We start from the raw sequence: 21849 nt of genomic DNA on the forward strand, positions 1-21849 counted from the left end.
GGATAACTGAGTGAGATGTGATGGGCAGAATGTTAGTGAGCATAAAACAGTGCTGGAAATCCACTTATACTTAGTCTGCTATATGAAATTAGTCCTCAGGTATAAATTGGTTCTGGCAATTCTTAATAGTGGATTATGGTCTGAATACAGGGTTTGGATATAGTTTGAGACTGGACTAAAGTTTGGCTTTTGGTTTTCTATACCTTTACTCTTTAAATGCAATAAGAGATTGAGGAGTGAAGTAGAGAGCTGGCAGTGGAGAAGCTAGTCAAGGAACTTGTTGCAAGAGGGACTTCTTTTGAGATAAGTGAAAACCCATCGTAAAACAAATTTGGCACTTGGCAAAGAAGATAGGGGTTATTCTAGTTTGAGATATGAGATCCCTCTACACAGCTTACAAGTACACTTAGTAATGTCCCTCAAACAGAAAATTTATTTTAGGAGAATCATTAATTACACAGAAACTGTATTAAATGACAAAAACTAGTAAGCAGCCTAAATGTCCAGGAGTAGAAATGGGTTACATAAACTTTGGTACGTCTATAGGTAGGAGTATTAAATTTTTCAGCTGTAAATTGGAAACTTGTCTATACTATGTCTTGTTTTTAGAAGACATGGAGACACCCCATGGAAATTCTGGAAAAGTATATACGTTTTAGGTACTGTTCCTGGTGAGAAGATTAAAGGAACTTTTTCTCACTTGGACTTCAGTTTTCTGGTTTTTCTAGGAAGAATTTTTGTGTGGTAACATGGTTGGTTTCCTCAGCTCTTTATCAAGATATAATTGACAAAGAATAGACTGCACGTAAAGTATACCATTTGATGTTTTGGCAGGTGTATATACCTGTGAACCCATTACCATGATCAAAGTAACAAGTATTTCCATCACCCCCAAAAGTTCCTGGTACCTCTGAGTCGTTCCTCATACTCCCCCATTCCCCCCACCAACCCCCACCAAGCACTGATTTGCTTTCTGTCACTACAGATTAGTTTACATTTTCTAGAATTCAGTATAAATGGAATCCTATAGTGTGCACTCTTTGGGTAGCTTCTCTCACTTAGAATAGTTTTAAGATTCACTCGTGATGTTGGGCGTATAAATAGTTCCTTTTTATTGCCTATTAGTAGTCTATCGTATGAATTTGCCACATTTTATCCATTTATCTGTTGATGGACATTTGGGTTGTTTCTAGTTTCTGACCATTAACTAAAACTACTATGAATATTCAGGTACAAGTTTCTATATAGGCATACGCTTTCTTTTCTCTTGAGTAAATACCTAAGAGTAGAATGGCTGAGTCCTATAGTAAATGTATGTTCCACATTTTGAGAAACTGCCAACCTGTTTTGCAGCACAGTTAGGCATCTGCCTTCTGCTCAGGTCATGATCCCAGGGTCCTTGGATCGAGCGCCGCATCAGCCTCCCCGCATGGCAGGAAGCCTGCTTCTCCCTCTCCCACTCCCCCGATTCTGTTCCTCTCTCGTCATCTCTCTCTCTGTCAAATAAAAATCTTAAAAAAATAATAAAGGGTTATGGAGACTGATCATGGAAAATCGTTGATTATGAAAAACATTTATTGCTACAAGGAGAAAGAGCAAAAGAGTTAGTCTTATTTAAATATGTAATGTTCATGGCACTCTGTAGCTGTTTCAATGGTGACTCTTTCCTTTTTTTTTTTTTTTTAAGATTTTATATATTTGTCAGAGCACAAGCAAGGGGAGCAGCAGACTGAGCAGGCAGAGGGAGAAGCAGGCTCTCTGTTGAGCAAGGAGCCCAATGCAGGGGCTCCTTGGCAGTCCCAGGACCCCAAAATCATGATCTGAGTTGAAGGCAGCCACTTAACCAGCTGAGCCACTCAGGCGTCCTGTGACTCTTTTTTCCAATACCCTCACCACCACTAGTTGTGGACATAACTGGTTTGCTTACCTTTCTCTTTCTGGTGTCTTTCCACTGCTGGTTTGCTTACCTTTCTCTTTCTGGTGTCTTTCCAGATCCACGGGAGCGTGTGAAAGAAGACGACTTAGATGTTGTTCTCAGCCCACAGAGACGAAGCTTTGGAGGGGGCTGCCATGTGACAGCTGCTGTTAGTTCCCGGCACTCAGGAAGCCCACTGGAAAAAGACAGTGATGGGCTTCGCCTGCTTGGCGGACGGAGGATTGGCAGTGGGAGGATAATCTCTGCTCGGACCTTTGAGAAGGATCACCGCCTTAGTGATAAGGACCTGCGGGACTTGAGAGACCGAGATCGAGAGAGGGACTATAAGGACAAGCGATTTAGGGTTTGTCTTCTAGATTCTTTGGCCCTTTGTGTACTTAGGGACATGATATGCTCTTCATTTATACCAGGTTATTTTGAGGTGCTGGATGAACACAGCCCATTCTTCAGCCAGATAGAGAAGAAGAGAGTGTGCTGGGGGGCTGGGAGGGACTTCAAGTCTGCAGCATCATGTCTTCGTTGTGTTGAGCACTACTTAATTCATCAGGACCTTAACTGAGGTAGAAATGCCTTAACTAGAACCTTATTTTTTTATCTTACATTGTGTATTTTTCCAGAGGGAGTTTGGGGATAGTAAGCGTGTCTTTGGTGAGCGAAGAAGAAATGATTCCTACACAGAAGAAGAACCAGAATGGTTCTCAGCTGGACCCACAAGTCAGTCTGAGACCATTGAGCTGACTGGCTTTGATGATAAGATACTAGAAGAAGATCACAAGGGGAGAAAAAGAACAAGGCGACGGACAGCCTCCATGAAGGAAGGTAAGCAAAGACTTTGAGAGGGAAACTAACTGTTCTAATATGAGATGTACCAGTTGAAAGTTTCTAACGTTGTAGCCTGATTTTGAAACTGCTTCCTAAGTGTAAATTCCTACGTGTATATCATACTCTATCCTCAACTTGTTCTGCACGCAGAGCTAAGCAGAAGTCTCACATTACCCTGTAGGAGCACTGTGTACACAAAAGGGTTCCCTAGAGATAAGAAACACGGTAGAAATAGTGAAGGAGTCTTCTTTTTGAGCACTCTGCATAGTGGCAAGCATTTTGTGTATAATCCCACTTCTAACAGCCCTATGAGGTTGGTGCTTTTATGGATGAGTGAATGGAGAGCAGGAGGCTGAGGGACATCTCTGTGGATACTGACGAAGTAAGTAGTGAAGTTGGGAGTTGAACAAGTCCTTTTGTGCTTCGGAGTCCACCTTCGTCACCATGGTTAGACCTTCCTACAGGAGTTGTTTATGACTTAGCTTCTCCCAGACTCAGCTGTGAGATGAGGTGAGATATCTCCTTTGCTAAACTGAAGAAGCCAGAGCTAATGTGAGATTGCCTGGTGTAGGGTTGGGGGCCCATTAGTTATTTTCAGGGCAGTAGCCTGGATCCAAGATGGCCAGTCCTGGGCTGATGATCCTGAGAATTGGTGAAGAGCCAGGCTGGCTAGCCTGGCTTTAAGTACTGAGGCTGCTGTTTACAAAGGGATAATCTTTGATAAAACTTTTGAGGTGGGTCTGTTTCTTTATAAGGTGAAGACACTGCTTACTCCATAACTTTAAGTGTTACTTTTAGCATTAAAGATCAAATGTGAAAAATCAGAGGAAATCAGAGCTCAGCCTCTTGTGGGCACTTCTTGATTAAGTTCTAGTTCTCTTCAGCTTTCAGGATTAATTGAAAAACACCTTTTGGCAGGTACTGTTAACAAAAGTAGAAATCTGTCTTAATATGTGTTTAATCAGTAGCATCTTAATATTTTGAGGCTAAGATAAATCTCAGCAGAAAATAAGCTAGTGGAATTTCTTTAGGGGAAAGTAGGGAGAAATCACTTGCCCTTTTTTTGTAATATCTTTGAAATACAGTAGACATTATCATTATTTTTATGCTGTTACACATTGTTCCCTGGGGCGGCACAGGAAATCGATGGGTAACTTGGGAGACGTTGCTCTGAAATAGCCTTTGAGACATACCCTTGTGTCATTCTCAGACTAAAGCAGCACCAGCCAAGTGTGGGTTTTTTTTTTTACATAAGATAAAGATAAGGCTTCTAGTGAAAAACACATGTTTTTCTTAACTGGTACAATCTGAATTTTACCCGTTCTTGTATCAACAAATGTATGAGCCAGATGGTGTGAGTGTCACCTCCTTACCTTAAAAATACAAAGAGAGTCTGGAAAGAAAGAACAACCCAAGACCCTGTCACATGAATTTCATGGCAGCCCCTTGAGTGGAATCCAGGGGTCCTAGCTCACTCATCCCAATAGTTAATTGCAGGGGTGCCTGGCTCAGTCATTAAGTGTCCGCCTTTGGCTCAGGTCATGATCTTGGGGATGTGAGACTGAGCCCCGAGTTGGGCTCCAGGCTCAGTGGGAAGCCTGCCTCTCCCTCTCCCATTCCCCCTGTTTGTGCTTCCTCTCTTGCTCGATCTCTGTCAAATAAATAAAATCTTAAAATAAATAAATAAATAAAAAGTTAATTGCTGAAGGTCCCTAGGCCGTCTTAGCTATTGTATTTAAATCCTACTGTATTTAGGATCAACAGGTACCCTGTAATTTCATCTTGGCTGTAAAAATGAAAGGAGGGGAGGGATGGTGAGTACCTTTTAGTCCATGTTTGTATCTGTACTCTAGCTTTCCATGATTTTTTGTTTGTTTAGAGAGAGTTGGGAGAGGGTGGTGAGGGGCAGAGTAAAAGACAGAAACTCAGGGTTCCCGCTGAACACGGAGCCCGACTCAGGTCTCAGTGTCACAACCCCAAGATTGTGACCTGAGCCAAAATCAGAGTCAACGCTTAACGTGCTGAGCCTCCCAGGCGTCCCTCCACAGAATTATTTTATATAGCTGTTCTCTGCAGGCCTCATAGTGCTGGGAATGTAGCAGTGAGCAAGACAAGTCTATTCCTTGCCTGTTTGATTTTAAGACTGATGTGTAATGAGCAGTTGTTCTAAACAGGGCCCAGTCCTAAGTGATATGTAAATGGTAATAATTGGAACAGTTTGAATATGCATTACACCTGTAACCTGAAAAAAATGTAGAAGTTAGAAATGGACAAAACCCTCCATTGATAGAAAAGAACATTTTAGGAATGGCTGGGTGGCTCAGTCAGTTTAGCATCCAACTCTTGATTTTGGCTTAGGCCTGATCTCAGGGTCGTGAGATTGAACCCGTTTTGGGCTCCATGCTGGGGCATGGAGCCTGCTTAAGATTCTCTTTCTTCCTCTGCCCTTCCCTGCATAGCTCACATGTGCTCTCTCTCAAACAAAACAAAACAAAACAAAACAAAAAAACATTTTAAATTGCACTCTCTCTAATGAAGGTATATGGTCCTTCTGAATGTGATAAAACATCCCCCTAGTTCTCTTTCCGAAGTCTTTCCCTTTTGAGTCTGTCATAATAAATGGCCAGTTGTGTTTGTTTGCTAGTGCACATCTCTGCCCACTCATACCCACACTCAGTTGACCCCATCTGCTTTCAAGAGAGCTTGACAATGGCATAAAATTGCGTGAGACACTCTTGCTGCCTGCAAAAGCTATTTATCTGTTAAGAGATATTGCCATATTGACACAAAATAAGAGGGGTAGGAGAAGTATTAAAGTTTCTTTTGTAAATGTATGAGCCAAGTACAGACTCTTGTTTCTACTTTTCATCCTTAAGTTGGGACCCAAAACTGCAGCAAAATGTCACTGGTCAGTCCTGAGGGGCGGGCAGGCAGGTTCTGCTGGGTAAAATGGGTCAGGGAGAAGCACTGCTCTAGTGCTCTAGTCTGGGCATTGATTAGGCTGAGTTGGTCATTTTTCTAGGGCTCCCTTTCTTTGTAGAGTGAGGGCAATACCTCCACCAAAGCAGTCATTTTAGTTTAACTGTCAGTCTGGGAGGAACAGTATTTGCTTCTGTTTGGCAGGAAGTGTGTGTCAACCCACTGGAGAGACTGCTGATTGCCTTGCCGGTGGCTTGCTAACTTTCTGTCTCATTGATGGCTTTAGGCCCTCGAGAGCTCGGGGTAGTCCTATGGTAGTCACCCCTATGGAGGAGCAGTGCCACCTTGATACACACGGCTTGGTGTGGAACAGCATTGGTGGCCATCTTAGGTTGAAGCTTCTGCCACTTGGCTGGGATTGAAACTGTGGGTCAGGAAACCACTTAATCCTTCAGTTGGAGTCCCCTGCTTTGCTGGCTAGCTTCTGAAGCATTATTAGAATGAAAGCAGCTGATCGTGTTTAGTGTCTCTTGGTCTGATTAATAACGAGACTGAAGTAACTACTGGGGACTTTTAAGAAGGGATGGGCCCAGGAGGTGGCTTCTTCCCCCCAACCCCCAGGAGGACTTCTATCTGCCATAGATCTTGAAACTATAGGTAGCTCTTACTAGGTGATTCTGCAGACTAGGCCTTTGGGAGTCCTGTTCTTCGGATAAAGTTGAATGTCTTACTTACTTAAAAGAAAAAAAAAAATTATCCTAAGGATTTTGCCTTTTCCCATATTCCAGCTAAAACGAAGGTATTAGATTCCTTAAATGTTAACACTTGGTAGCTTCACTTAGACCTTGCCTTCACATCCTAACAACAGCTGAACAATACTTAGTTTTAAATTCGGGACACCTGGGTGGCTCAGTTGGTTAAGCAGCTGCCTTCGGCTCAGGTCATGATCCCAGCGTCCTGGGATCGAGTCCCACATCAGGCTCCTTGCTCCGTGGGGAGACTGCTTCTCCCTCTGACTCTGCCTTCCACTCTGTCTGCCTGTGCTCGCTCTCACTCGCTCTCTCTCTGACAAAGAAATAAATAAAAAATCTTAAAAATAAAAAAAAATTAAATTAAAAAAAAATAAAATAAATAAATTTACTTGGCACCACAGAGTAAGACAGAACTGAGTAAAGCAGATTACCTCTCTTCAGAGAGCTCGGTCTCCCTAAACAATTATCTCACTAGACAGTGTGATAAGTACTCTGAGAGACAACACAAGAGTTACAGAGAAGGCAGTGAGTGATGTTTCTGGGCATGGTAAAAATGGGTAGGCAGGTCAGGCGTCCCAGAAGAGGTAACATTTGAGCTTCACCTTGAAGGATGAGCTACAACCAACCTGTAGGCATGTGAAAATTGCCCTCACGCTAGGTTCACAGGAACACCTTAGGTTGCCAAACTCTGACTTAAAGTGGTGGTGCAGATACCTGGATGAAGGCAGGGCCAAATTAATGTGGTTCCATTTTTAAGCAGTAAGAGACTTGCAAAACCTATCTTTAAAAAAAAACCTGAAGAATGGGTGGCAGAGTGACCATCATCCTTCCTGCATTGTGTTGGTGTTCTGGCTTGTGAGTAAGGCTTTTTTCTTCTCTAGCTCCCATAGGAAAGGAATGGTTTTACTGTTGCAAATGCTGTATCAGCACACGAGATTTGCCTTTAAAGTTATCCATGGCTCTTTTGCACGTGTGCTGATGGCTGAGGCCACAGATTAAGCCTAGAGCAGTTCACTTGATCAGATCACTTTTTGTCCTGGTTTTGCTTTCAGGCATAGTCGAATGCAATGGAGGAGTGGCCGAAGAGGATGAGGTGGAGGTCATCCTCGCACAGGAGCCTGCTGCTGATCAGGAAGTGCCAAGGGACGCCGTCTTGCCTGAGCAGTCCCCAGGAGAATTTGACTTTAATGAGTTCTTTAACCTTGATAAGGTGCCAGGCTTGGCTTCGGTGAGTGTAGCAGCACACTTATAAACAAGATGGAGCAACTATATGGTTAAATTTGACCTGAATATTTAGGATACTCTTTAAAGTATTGTTTTGCTAGATGTTTGGGGGATTTAGGCTTTTATTCATAAATATTATTTGAGTTTTCATGGCTTTGTTTTGAGAGGCCTAGTGGAAATGACCAAGTGAGAATTCTGTACCGTTACCTCTTTTTCTAGACTGGCAGCATTAGACTAAGAATTCTTCAGATGTTAAGAACATTGTCTGCTTTTATTTTTAAATAGTTAAGTGTTTGTTATAGACTTGCCGTGGAGGTGGATTTTTATAACTGGTGATTAGCATCATGCTGATGTGTATCCTTGCATAAAGTTGACTAGTTAGGTGGTAACTTTGTGGTGTGATGGTTCTGAAAACCTGGTGAAAGGCACCTTGAAATATTATCAGTGTTGATGTTAAACTGTTGAGGTCCAGTCTTTCTTGTCTTTCAAAGTAGAAACAGTAAGACATCCCAGATCTTCACTTGCTACCGGCCCTTGCTCCTATCGTCTTTGGTCCTTCAGGGATTACTGTAGCTTCACAAATTGGATAAAAGATAGAACTCTGACCTGTGCACACAGAAATGAGTTTCTTCTGTGGTTATTGAAAGAGTGTATAGAATCACCATGAAACAGTTTTTTAAAAAATTTTATTTGAGGGGCGCCTGGATGGCTCAGTTGGTAGGTGTCTGTCTTCAGTTCTGGTCATTATCCCAGAGTCCTGGGATTCAGCCCCGCATCAGGCTCCCTGCTTGGTGGGGATTCTGCTTCTCCCCCTCCTTTCTGCTCATGCTATCTCTCACTAGCTCTCTCAAAGAAATAAAGTATTAAAAAAAAAATTTTTTTTTTTGTTTGAGAGAGAGCTAGAGTAAGCACAAGTAGGGGAAGGGGCAGAGGGACAGAGAAAGGGAGAAAGCTGACTCTCCGCTGAGCAGGTAGCCCAATACAGGGCTCCATCCCAGGACTCTGGGATCATGACCTGAGCTGAAGGCAGATGCTTAACTAGTGGAGCCACCAAGGCACTCCATGAGGAAACAGAATCCTAAAAAACATTTGGAGCACCTGGGTGGCTCCATTGGTTAAGCATCTGACTCTTGATTTTGGCTCAGGTCATGATCTTAGGGTTGTGAGATTGAGCCCTGAATCGGGCTTCATGCTGGGCATGGAACCTGCTTAAGATTCTCTCACCCTCTGCCCCTCCCCGACCTCTCTCTCTCTCTCTCTCTCTCTCTCTCAAAACCAAAACCCACATTTGCCCCAAAGTGTCTGTATGATCTAGACATCTCATTTATAGCACCAAATACAGCAAATACATTCAACCTGTCCTTTAAAATTGGTGGTTTAATGACTCTACTTCATATCTGTAGTGGCTCCTTGCTTGATTATTGCATGAGTGGAGAGAACTGTGCATGACGGAACAGACAACATTGGCTCTTTTCCTTTGTCATGTGCAGCCCCTGTCCCCAGAAGATGGCCACCCAGAATAGGCAAGCAGACACTGCATAACACTGATAGGTACAGGGTTGCAGGTGAGTTCTAGAGCAGACTTCTGAAGTTCTCCATGATGGGGGTCAAGTTGTATTTCCAGTCCTTGAGGACCATGCTTTCGTATAAAGTACAAAAGTCACAGCAGTGCTCTATTGCTATAAAAGTATCTAAACATTTACTTTGACTTTCTGAACTTCTCTCCATGTGGTCCAAGAGCACACTTGTCTAGAGCACCCTTCAGGAGCTTGTGGAGTTTGGCTCTAAATCAACTGGCAACTGTGTGGCTGATTCTGTTCCTTAAGTTCTAGCAGCAGTTGTAGCTGTAAGTCTCCAGTCAGACACCTCACTTCCAGTCAGCTAGTTGGTAGTAGTCCTTCGGCTCACTGAGCAGAAGCATGGCATTCAGACAGGAGCTTAATTTCCTTGCTGGAAAATTCTTAGCTTTTAAGGGGACATTAGTAGCTTTTTCTTTCCCCCCTTAGATGGAATCTTACTGTAAAAAGTTTTCACCGCAAAAGGTCAAAATTTGTAGGCTTATTCTTAACTCCAGATGTGAACACCTGTAAAACTTAACCCATGCACTTGCACAGAAGAGTTCAAAACTAAACTTTTACTTATAGGTAACATTCATTAGCCTTCACATGTAGTAAGTCATCTAATGCTCATAAACCCTTGTAAATTAGATTACTACTATTTCCATTTTACAGATGAGTAAACAAGCACAGAGGCTGAAGTAACTTGCCCAAAGTCACACATCCAGTAAGTGGTAGACACTGAACTTTGACTCCTAGCAGTTTCAGTTAAGGGTCTTTGTTTTTAATGCCCCACAACTATAATGCCTCTGAAGCATAAAAGGCACTGTGGGAGCTTAACGATATCTTATCTTTTGGCCCTCACCCTCAATCAAAATTTGGCTAAAGCTGAGCAGTAGTTGCTACTAGGCTAGGAATTCTCCATGTTTTTCATAAAGATCCTGCCCATTAAGGTATATATAATATGTTTACTTAAAAACAAAACTGGGGGGCACCTGGGTGGCTCAGTGGGTTAAGCCGCTGCCTTCGGCTCAGGTCATGGATCTGAGGGGTCCTTGGATCGAGTCCCGCATCGGGCTCTCTGCTCAGCGGGGAGCCTGCTTCCTCCTCTCTCTCTCTCTCTGCCTCTCTGCCTACTTGTGATTTCTCTCTGTCAAATAAATAAATAAAATCTTTTTTAAAAAAAAAAAAAAAAACTGGGATCAGTTAAAAACAAATGCCCTGATTGTGCCATGTAATTCTTTTTTTTTTTTTTTTAAGATTTTATTTATTTATTTGATAGAGAGAGATCACAAGGTAGACGGAGAGGCAGGCAGAGAGAGAGAGAGGGGGGGAAGCAGGCTCCCTGCCGAGCAGAGAGCCCGATGTGGGACTCGATCCCAGGACCCTGACATCATGACCTGAGCCGAAGGCAGTGGCTTAACCCACTGAGCCACCCAGGCGCCCTGTGCCATGTAATTCTAATATTATGCTCAATAAATGACCAATTAGGAAAAATAAGAACTACGTAGGATTTGAGTATCAACTGAGAAATGTTATAAAAAGTGCATGAAATAGTACATGGCACTCAGTAAGCTCCACCAGTGTTAAGTATTAATAGATAAAAACAGAATTATACCTATATTTGTAGGCTATATTTACTGCCATTACAACACATTGGAAGTTGAAAGTCATAAAAAATCTACTCAAACTGAAAATTTGGATCACATGTGCTAGTAATTTCAGTTAAATAATTAAAAATAAGTTTATTTTAGATATGATAGAAGTCTTACTACAGCGCATGACACATAATAGGTGCTTACTTATGTTGAATGAAGAAAAAGAAATTCAGAGTGGAAAGAGTAAACTATTTAGTGATGAACAAGGATCATGACATAGAAGAACCTTAGTGTTATAATCAAAAGTGTACTCAGGGGGCGCCTGGGTGGCTCAGTGGGTTAAGCCGCAGCCTTCGGCTCGGGTCATGATCTCAGGGTCCTGGGATCGAGTCCCGCGTCGGGCTCTCTGCTCAGCAGGGAGCCTGCTTCCCTATCTCTCTCTCTCTCTCTGGCTGCCTCTCCGTCTACTTGTGATTTCTCTCTGTCAAATTAATAAATAAAAGCTTTTAAAAAAAAAAAAAAAAGTGTACTCAGAAGAAAATGTATATCTTTGTTACAAATCCCAAAAAGCATACTGGAGTGAAAAAATTCAAAATGATAGAAATTTCCATAAAAGTGGAAAGTACTAGAAGAGCATTGATCAGTAAAACCTAGTAATTGTCAAAGAGAAAATATTTTTTATAAAGAGAAAATATTTTACAGTATCTTTGACAATCAGAATAATATGAATCTTAAGAAATGACTTGTCTAAATGACCTTGTTTGAAAGGCCAGACTAACAGTCATGTTATCTTAAAATGTTACTTAAAGGGATGCCTGGGTGGCTTAGTCGTTAAACGCCTGCCTTCAGCTTGGGTGGTGATCCCAAAGATCCTGGGATCAAGCCTAATGTCGGGCTCCTTGCTCTGTGGGAAACCTGCTTTCCCTCCCCCACTCCCCCTGCTTGTGTTTCCTCTCTCACTGTGCCTGTCTCTGTCAAATAAATAGATAAAATCTTTTGTTTTAATGTTGTTAAAAATGCAGGAGTAAAGTTTAAACATGCCAGATTACAGTCCATAGGCTAATCTTGACCAGCTGATGGCTGACAAGAGGGTAACAGAGGATGTCTTGACCAAGAAGTTAGAGCAAGCAGCCTGTACCACCTCTCCATTTCCTGTACCAAGGTTCAGGAAATCTCACTGCTGTTAGATCATCCCTGCTTGCTGTGTGGTAAAAATGACTGACTAGAAAATACTGTTAGGATTCCTTTTGGGCTTAAAATACTTTAGTTTCTTTTGAAATTGGCATTTCTAATAAATGTGTGTAAGAGTAACTTTTTTTTCTACTTTTTATGTTCTAGCTGTAATAAAACAGCTCTAACAGAAACAAAGTTGATCACTGATCAAAATATGGAAATGAGTTTCTTATTGTCATGGCTTTAAAAAATGTCCAGATACTTCATATTCATGTCCTTTGCTTTTTCATGTTGCTCTTGTGTATCTTCTATTTTCGGATACACTATGATCAGAGGAAATAAGAGGATTAAAATGCAAAGAGATTTTTGGCTACTTGTAAAATTTCACATTCTTTTCAACATTAAAACATTTTTAATGGCTATAGCTTTTAGTTTTAAAATAATTCCTATTTATTCCTAAGGATATCCCTTATATTTTATCCCTTATATTTTAGGTACAATTCTCAATTTTCCACAATGAAACACTTCTTACATGCTTCTCTTCTATTCTAATTATGGCAAAATTCGTACACTTTAAAGTCCGCTAGTCTACAAGTGAGTGATTGAAACTGAATAATACTCCAGAAAACAGGAGTACCACAAATAATAACTTAGCATCATGAATTAAAATCTCTCATTCTTGTGTTCAAGAGAAGTATTTCATGGCTTAGCTTGGGTACATTATGAGAAAATTCTTCTAGATGAGAATAAAATAAGAAATCCAAACTGTTGTCGCTGAATTTTGACTGGAAATTGTGGGTTCCTGTCTTTAGATAAAACAGTGTCACTGCTTTGCCATCCTCATGCTAGTTTGGGGGAAAACCTGTTTTTGCTTTGTTATTGGTATAGAAACGAAAGTTGATGCCTTTCAAGGTATGCCTCATTTTTTGGATTGACATTTGCTTTACCTTGTCTTTTCTAAATATGGATAAGAAAGAACACTGCATAAATGCCAGTTTGGATATTTAACTGGACTTAGGATAGTATAGAATTAAAATATTTTTAATGCGTCAATCTAGTTTTTAAGGATTGATAATGGAAATTACTGTTACAAAACAGTGTTGAGAAATTATATCTGATTGTAGCACATCAATTATTCTTGTTAACTGAACAAACTACTGCAGCTGGATTTCAAAGAAAACAAAACTTGCAAACTCCCTATTAAGTTCAAACATACTAGAAATCCGTTAAAAGTTCATCTTTTACTTTCTGACACTTTGTAAATTTAGACTGGAATTATGATCTCTATGAGCTCTACTTCTTAGCTTCTGAAATTGTCACCATTGAATTTTATGATCTTCATAAAAGAAACAAAGTTGAAGTTTGAAGCAAGGGCTTTCTTTCATCATCTCTCCATCCTTGATATTTAGTTGAAGGCCACCGAGCAGCTTGGCAATGGAATGCTTTACTGTGATGCTGATTTTGATTTTGAAACTGTCCTCTGAGATTATTAAGTAGATCATGAATTTTCTACAGAGGCAAAGGATAGAAAACCAGAACATATTCTGTGACACAGAGGTTTTTCATTGTATGATCAGAAAGTACATGGTCAGTAATGCCTACCTTTGGGTTACTCAGAAATGACTCTGGAGGGGAAGAAAAATTAAAGATGTTGAAAATCATAAATTCTGAGGGTGTCTACCTTCAGGTCAGCAACATCAAAGGAAGTTTCAAAGTAAGTGAACTTTTTAAAAAATTTGAACCTTGTTGTTCTTTTCACCTAGAAACCATTATTTTAGCTCCTTGTCTTTCTTTTTAGATGATAGAAGATGTTTTGGGAGAAGGGTCAGTCTCCGCCAGTCGGTTCAGTAGGTGGTTCTCTAACCCAAGCCGGTCAGGAAGCCGATCCAGCAGTCTTGGGTCAACACCACATGAAGAACTGGAGAGACTAGCAGGTAAAATGGCTTCAGATTCTGACTTTTAATGTGGTTTTGAGCCTTTTTTGACATGGTTCATTCTGTCTTCGTTAGGGTACAGTAGGGTTAAAGAGTCTCTGGGTACTTAAACAAAACAAAACAATACAAAAAACCTTCAATTTGTGCCCCTTTTAATAACTGTTGAAGATCTGTTTCTGTGCTTTATTGGAACCAGTTGATTAATGAATATCTTTACTTGCAATATTAGGTCTGGAACAAGCCATCCTCTCTCCTGGGCAGAACTCGGGGAATTATTTTGCTCCTATCCCACTGGAAGACCATGCTGAAAATAAAGTGGATATTTTAGAAATGCTACAGAAAGCCAAAGTGGATTTAAAACCTCTTCTTTCCAGTCTTTCTGCAAATAAAGAAAAACTTAAGGAGAGCTGTAAGTGTTTATTAGAGTCTCCTTTACGCATTGAAAAAGTGTGGATCTCAGTCTTAGGGCACTTGGTTCTAACATACTGCTGTTTCATCAAAAGTCAAATAGCGAGTGGTTTTTATTTAATGTATTTCAAAATTTTTATCAAACAGTACCACCTTCTTGAGAAGCTATTAGTTGGTGGTTCATGGGCTTTTCCTCCAAGTCCTCCTCCTCACCTGGAGCTTGATTATTATACTCCTGTTAATGCTGTAGTCCTCCTGGGGATACGTTGGCAGCTTCTTACACCTTTGCCTCAGTCTGCCATGTTCTTGCTTAGGTTATGCACCCTCAACATAGACCTTAGTTTTATGCCGTCTTCCTAAGTACAGAATTATGGCCTTATTTCCACTGAGCAGCCATGATTTTAAGTCTTCAGTTTGTTTGTTTTTGGTATCAACCTTTTCTGACCTCAGTTCAACTGTGAAATAAATTATTATTTTCACATTGACCATCATGGTTGCCAAAGAGCATTCCCAACACATATACCCTGGCTTGGCTTGATCTGGATTTTCTGAATCTTTCAGCTCATTCAGGAGTTGTGCTGTCAGTGGAAGAGGTAGAAGCGGGGCTCAAAGGCTTGAAGGTTGACCAGCCAGTGAAGAATTCGACTCCCTTCATGGCAGAACACTTAGAGGAGACCCTGAATGCTGTAACCAGTAATCGACAGCTCAAGAAAGATGGAGATATGACTGCATTCAACAAACTAGTGAGCACCATGAAGGCAAGTGGGACTTTGCCTTCTCAGCCCAAAGTCAGCGTAAGTATTTGGCACAAACCCCAGCCTTTTCTGCTTTTCCCTTTCTATTCCATTTCCCACTATAATAAATGGACTTTAAAAATGGTATTCTGAGTAAGTTGGAAGTTCTTTAATAGTCATTTGGTCCTTGATGCTTTTGTGTGTTCTTTAATTATCACTGTGCTATTTGTTACTAGAAAAAGGCTTGTGGCTAATCTGTATGTTTTATGGGTGACAGTGTAACAATTAAAAGTTTTGGATATAACTTTAAGTGACTGCTAAAAAAGAAAGGGGGGGGTGGAAAAAATATTTTTTGGATGCACTCCAGAGTTTTTTTTGTTTATTCAGCTACTTAAGCCAAAATATCTCACCACGTTTTTATAGTAGAGTCTTTTCTTTTCACATATTTTAATCACCCCTGTATACCTGGAACTACCTGCTTTCTTGATTAGGCAGTTGGCTGTTGTACATATCATTTCTAAAATATCCAAGATGGATTTTTCAAGACCATTGCATTCTGTCAACTTACTAAATAGAAAAAGCTGTGACTCGTAAAAACGTTTTGGGGCACGAATTTGGGTTGTGCGTGTCTTGACTGTAGGTCAATAAATGCAGGTGCATAGCGCATACTGGCCTTTGTCATAACACATTAGTGGTGGCTCTCCGCCATGACCTGTGTGTTAGTATTGCTGTCCCTTGATAATAAAGGTGATACAGGATGCCAGACAAACCTGAATAATAAAAACATAAACATAGATTTCTTCTTGTTGCTCAGTTGCAGCAAATTTATTTAATTGTATTTTGCCTCTTGTTTTCTCCTGACATCTTTCTAGGAACTACAAGTTGGTCATGATATCAGTAGTTTTTCATGATTCACTATGCCTTGTACCAAGGGAAGGAAACTGGTGTTTTTTTATCTGACCAGAAGCTGGCAGTAGATTCCAACAGAGGTGCCGTTATTCCTCGCCTTATCGCCAGGACTGACTCTACCTCTGAAAGGAGGCATCTCAGGCAGACTTGTTTCTTTGAATCTGACCACACCATGCCAATTATAGGGGAATGTTTCTCTTAAACCGCTGTCATAATAAATTACTTAAGAGTTGAATTATTAGATATACATCTTTTCGAATGAGGACTAGATTAAAAGATTACAAACTGTCCTTTCTTCCTGTTCATTTGGGTCTTAGTGATTGGACCCAAGCCATGTATAAGCACCCAGTCTTGTAAGTAGCTTCTTTTAGTGTGAATGAGTTAAAAAGTGGGAGCAGGGGGATTCAGTAGATTACCTGATGTTTTAAACATTTTGTTTCAGATATGAGGCTAGGGCTTGATATTGATGTAGTTGGCCCTGTGTTGTATGAGGGTAACTGGTTTGATGTTGAGGTTTCGGTGCTCAGAAATATATCTGGACAAGGGCGGAAGCTTCAGACACCTGTGTAAAGGGATGGATAATATAATTCAAGTTGCTACACAAAAAAGTAGCACTAACCTAGGAAAGAAAGCAACAAGGAAAGTAATATAATAAGCACACCAGGTATTATCTCAAAATATTGCTTAATTTGCATGTTTTCAAGTTATGGTCTATTCCAAAATCAAGGCTTCAATTACTATGGCTGTATGTGTGATGTATACTACTACTGATCTGCCGCCATCTTTTAGCTTCAATCTAAACTCCATTTCAAACTGAATATAGAGGCTCTGTCTTCCAAATATAGTAAGCCACACGTGTAGTGTAAAGTTGCCCTTTTTGTTAGATGGAATTAAATGACTCTCGAGATCTCTTACTAAAAGCATCTACAGTTAGGGATACCTGAATGGCTCAGTTGTTTGAGCATCTGACTCTTGATCTCAGAGTCCTGGGTTCTGGCCCGGAGTTGGGCTCCACGCTAGATACAGAGCCTACTTTGTGGTGGGGGGGGCGGTGGAAGGCAGTCCCAATTCTAAAACCAACAATAAAAGACTGGGCTATCTTTGGGCTCTTGTCACACCTTTGCAGCTTCACCTAGTAGAGGGAAGCTGTACCAGAGAAAGCACTTCAGGCAAAGCTAAATGGGCACAAGAATGTCCTGAAGTGCAGGTGATGATGTCAGTGGGATAACTGCTGCTTCATTGAAAGAACAAAGAGTGGAGGGTCTGAATTTTACCCTGTATATGAGAGCCATTTTGAAACAGCTCGTTTAAAAATAAATCTAAAATTTCCTGAAATGTGAAACTCTGAAATATAACAATTCCAGCCAAACTTTCATGTTGTTTACTAGGTTTTTTAAAACTACTGATCTGTGATCTATAAATCTTGTTTCAAAGATACTGGGTAGCAAAGGTTGCCTTGAAAATTAAAATCTATAAATTACGGCTTCTTACAAAGTGCTCCTCTATTTCACCATATTCTTTCTCCCTTCTTTTGGTCAGTGTTAAAACAGTGAAATGCACTAGGGTTTTCTCAGGGAGGAAACACCATCTGAGAATCTCTGAGTGGACTTTGCATGTACATGTGAAGATTCTTTCCATTTCCAGATCTTTGGGACTATGTAATGAGCAAGTGGATCTAAGTTAGTTTTCTGTGCCTTAGATGTCATTCTGCTTAAGTGCTGACTCCCTGGGGAGTTTTTAATGCTTTCTTGTGGTCCCCAATGAACATATAAGTTAAGTGTGTAAGAAGGTTAAAACCAGTTTTCCTTTGACTTTTTTAGCGAAACCTTGAAAGCCATTTGATGTCCCCTGCTGAGATTCCAGGCCAGCCTGTCCCTAAGAACATCCTGCAGGTACTTCACCATCTTATACCAAGATAAGAAGTCCTGAACACTAGTCCCTTGAACCGGTTTTGTGTAGTGGTCCAGCTTTGGGCCTTAGAGAAGGATCCATGTGGCCTGGCATTCAAGGATACAGTGTTGCTACCTGACATAGTTCTGTGTTGCTTTTAATCTCATTGCGGGGTGGGGAGGTGGTTGAAAATGACAAAGTAAGCCCTTGATTTCCAGCTTACAGGTTTGCAATTTCTATGGAAATTGGAAGTATCTAACACCTATATTTGTGCACTAATTTAAAGCAAATGTTGCTAGCTGCACAGTGACAGAAATGTGTTGCATGTACACGTGCCAAGTCCTTCAATGGAGCATGAGGGAGATTCATCGTTGGCTTCCAAAAATTAATCCATAATTCACAGCCTCAGACTAGGAAGAAGAATGAAGTTTGTTCACAAGGATGACTTTTTTTGCCTTAGGAACTTCTGGGTCCGCCAGTTCAGAGACCTGCTTCTTCCAATCTTCTGAGTGGCCTTATGGGGAGTTTGGAGCCTACAACATCTTTACTGGGGCAAAGAGCACCCTCTCCTCCCTTGTCACAGGTGTTTCAGACACGAGCAGCCTCGGCAGACTACCTTCGTCCTAGAATACCATCACCAATTGGTAAATCCTTTGTGCATAGATGTCTGCCCATTCTCCCCCAGCCTCCCACAAAGGTTATACTTGTTCCCTAGAACTTGCAAAGTCTTCATGGGCATCCCTGAAGAGTTTACAAAGAAATAAGTGAATTTATTATGCCTTTTGAGGGGGATGGTGAGGCACAAAATTAGAAGATAATTTATCTGGCTGCCCTTCTAGATAAATACACTCATAGTTTTTTCTCTTAAAACTGATCAAAATTGTATAAATTGGATCCAGCTTTTTAGTCTTATTCCTTCTTTTGGGAATTCAAAGAAGTTGATTTGATTTTTCCTTGTTAGAGTAGAAGTCAGGGGTAGTGGCTCGCCACCAACTTAATGAAGTTGGTACATAATCAACTGTGAGGTCTTGTGGCTAAAAGCTGTCTTAACATGAGTGTTGCACAAAATCTTAGTGTTCATTCACCCTGGACCACTTCAGGCTGCTGCCAGTCATACCTTGAGAGTAAGTTTTTGTCCTATTCTTCCCCAGTTAGTTAGATAGAATAGAAAGAGTATAAGCCTCAAAGCCCTGGACTCTACTTACCAGCTGGCTCAGTGATAATGAGCCAAATCACTGACTAGAAAAGCACTTCTTTCTCAGGTAGAGGTCTCAGCTCTGAAAGGGACAATGCTGACAGCTTAGTGGGGTAGATGAATATACCAGCAGTTTGGGTCATTAAGTGCTCTGATTAGGGTCCACATAGCCCAGTGTGGAGGCATAGAAGAACAGGGACATGACCAGCACAGGACTTGCCTGAAAGAGATGGCGTTAAACAAGCAGCCATGTGCAGTCGTGCTGATACTTCTCTCGTGGCTGTGTGCTCTCTTGACACTGGTACACAACTCTCCCATCAGGTTTCACACCAGGACCACAGCAGCTACTCGGAGATCCATTCCAAGGCATGCGCAAGCCCATGAGCCCCGTCACGGCCCAGGTCTGTCTGAGCTTTTTCTCTAAGTTGCTTGCTTGCTTTTCAACCTTATTATTGACTGTGGGATGGAGAATCATTGCAATGCCTAGAAGTGGTTTTGAACTACAATTTGAGCTCAGTAAAGGCTAGAAGATTGGTGAACAATTATAGTCATACTTCATTAAAATCCTGTTCAGGGGTGCCTGGGTGGCTCAGTGGGTTAAGCCTCTGCCTTCGGCTCAGGTCATGATCTCAGGGTCCTGGGATGAAGCCCCACGTTAGGCTCTCTGCTCAGTGGGGAGCCTGCTTCCCCCTCTCTCTGCCTCCTCTCTACCTACTTGTGATCTCTATCAAATAAATAAATCTTTAAAAAATAAAAAATAAAGTCCTGTTCAGAGGATGGCAGCACAGTTTAGTCAGGTTTGCAGTGCCCCCTTTCAGCTGCTGCTTAAACATACCTTTCTGAAAGTGAAGAGAGCCTCCATAGAAAGTACATGGATTATCCTCATTTTTCTGCTGATCTTCCTCTACCACCTTGTTCAGCAGATGAGCCAGCTAGAATTGCAACAGGCAGCTTTGGAGGGGCTGGCCCTGCCACATGACCTTGCAGTGCAGGCAGCCAACTTCTACCAGCCTGGTTTTGGCAAACCACAGGTGGACAGAACCAGAGATGGATTCAGAAACAGGTAAGTTTACTAACTAATCCTACCTTTGTGGGAATTTGCAAATCACTTTTCCACAGATAAGCAATTAGTTATCCACAGTGAAATTCTGTGGTACACACTGATAGGTTTGTACAATATATAGTGAGAATTCCATCTCCAGATATGCTGTAGAGGAAGTGAAATGATAGAATTCTGCAGGGGCATAGGCTTTTCATTCTACACAATTTTATATTCTTGATTTAAAGGAATCATTTTTACAAATGTAGTTAGTGAGCATAGCTCTTACTTGTTGTTACAAGATGATGAAAAGTAAAACTCCCCCTAGCTTCCTCCCCTACAGAGTCCTTGTTGAGTTACCAAACTGTCCTTTGATACAGGTTTGCTGATCCATTATTTGTGGTCAGAGGTAATGGGTTTGTTGACCAAATCTATAAACAAGTGATTACTGATTTCAGTCTCCTCCTGTTTCTTCCAATAATTGCAATAAGTAGCAATATGAACAATAAATTAGGGAAAAAGGGCAGCAATACCATTCTTTTTTGTTATAAAATAAAACAGAAAACTGCACTAAACAAATGTGTAGCTTATTACAAGATAGACTCCTTTGTTAGCTGCTACCCAGAAGCTCACTATGGGTCTTCTCCCGGTAATACCTCTTCCCTCTCTGATTCCATCCAGCCTTTAAATGTAAATACCAGGGTGCCTGGCTAGCTCAGTCAGAAGAGCTTGCAAACTCTTGATTTCCAATTTATAAGTAAGCGCCCCACGTTGGGTGTACAGATTACTTAATAAATAAATAAACTTTTAAAAAAGTAAATACTTTAATTTTTTCAGTTTTATCACCAATATTTTTATCCCTGAACGTTAGGTCCTGCCCATACAGCATATTTGGTAGTGAAAAAGTACTTATATTTTGGGGCGCCTGGGTGGCCCAGTGGGTTAAGCCTCTGCCTTCGGCTCAGGTCATGATCCCAGAGTCCTGGGATCAAGCCCCACATCGGTCTCTCTGCTCCGCGGGGAACCCGCTTCCCTCTCTCATTCTCTGCCTGCCTCTCTGCCTACTTGTGATCTCTGACTGTCAAATAAATAAATAAAATCTTTTTAAAAAAAAAAAAAAGGTACTTATATTTTTATGTGATTCTTAAAATTGTCGTATCAGTGTCTCGTCTTGCTTCAGCTGGTTTTATATGTTGACACTTCCAGAAAACATTGAAACCAGTAAGCACCCTGTATTCTTACATAAGTACTCTATCTATACATAGTAGCCCTCAGCCTAAACAGAGAGCTCAGGACTGGTCTACTGAGCCCCTCACTGTATTTCTCTCTTTAACGTAGTTTCTCATTAACTCATTGACTTGATTTATTGACCTTGAAAGCACTTTTGATATCCAGAACTTTATGTGCTTTTGGTAACAACCCTGTGAGGGAGATGGTATAAATAACTGCATTTTACAGATACAGAAACTTAGATTTTTTTTTTTAATTTTTTTTTTTAAGATTTTATTTATTTGTCAGAGAGAGCAAGCACAGGCAGACAGAATGGCAGGCAGAGACAGAGGGAGAAGCAGGCTCCCTGCTGAGCAAGGAGCCCGATGCGGGACCCGATCCCAGGACGTTGGGATCATGACCTGAGCCGAAAGCAGCTGTTTAACCAACTGAGCCACTCAGGCGTCCCAAGATTTTTTTTTTTTTAAATGCAAGTTCCTCAAAACTAATAAGTAGACCTAAGTCATTGTCCACAGAGCCTTCATGTTGTT

At 41.0% G+C, this 21849-nt stretch overlaps 1 protein-coding gene across 7 annotated transcripts in view; it reads left to right on the forward strand.

Moving 5' to 3' along the window:
* Positions 1 to 21849, forward strand: part of EIF4ENIF1 (eukaryotic translation initiation factor 4E nuclear import factor 1) — a 45279-nt gene that overhangs the window by 17057 nt on the left and 6373 nt on the right. For 4 of the 7 annotated variants that reach the window (XM_059140931.1, XM_059140930.1, XM_059140928.1 and 1 more), the window contains exons 5-14: positions 1993 to 2279; positions 2554 to 2755; positions 7482 to 7657; positions 13779 to 13914; positions 14144 to 14323; positions 14884 to 15116; positions 17786 to 17857; positions 18316 to 18499; positions 19372 to 19451; positions 19971 to 20113. In XM_059140931.1, coding sequence (XP_058996914.1) covers positions 1993 to 2279; positions 2554 to 2755; positions 7482 to 7657; positions 13779 to 13914; positions 14144 to 14323; positions 14884 to 15116; positions 17786 to 17857; positions 18316 to 18499; positions 19372 to 19451; positions 19971 to 20113 — 1693 coding nt within the window. The remainder of the gene's footprint in view (positions 1 to 1992; positions 2280 to 2553; positions 2756 to 7481; positions 7658 to 13778; positions 13915 to 14143; positions 14324 to 14883; positions 15117 to 17785; positions 17858 to 18315; positions 18500 to 19371; positions 19452 to 19970; positions 20114 to 21849) is intronic. The other 3 variants (XM_059140932.1, XM_059140933.1, XM_059140934.1) reach the window with 3 other exon arrangements.

The sequence above is a fragment of the Mustela lutreola genome, chromosome 11 (assembly GCF_030435805.1).
Source record: "Mustela lutreola isolate mMusLut2 chromosome 11, mMusLut2.pri, whole genome shotgun sequence".
Lineage (NCBI taxonomy): Eukaryota > Metazoa > Chordata > Mammalia > Carnivora > Mustelidae > Mustela > Mustela lutreola.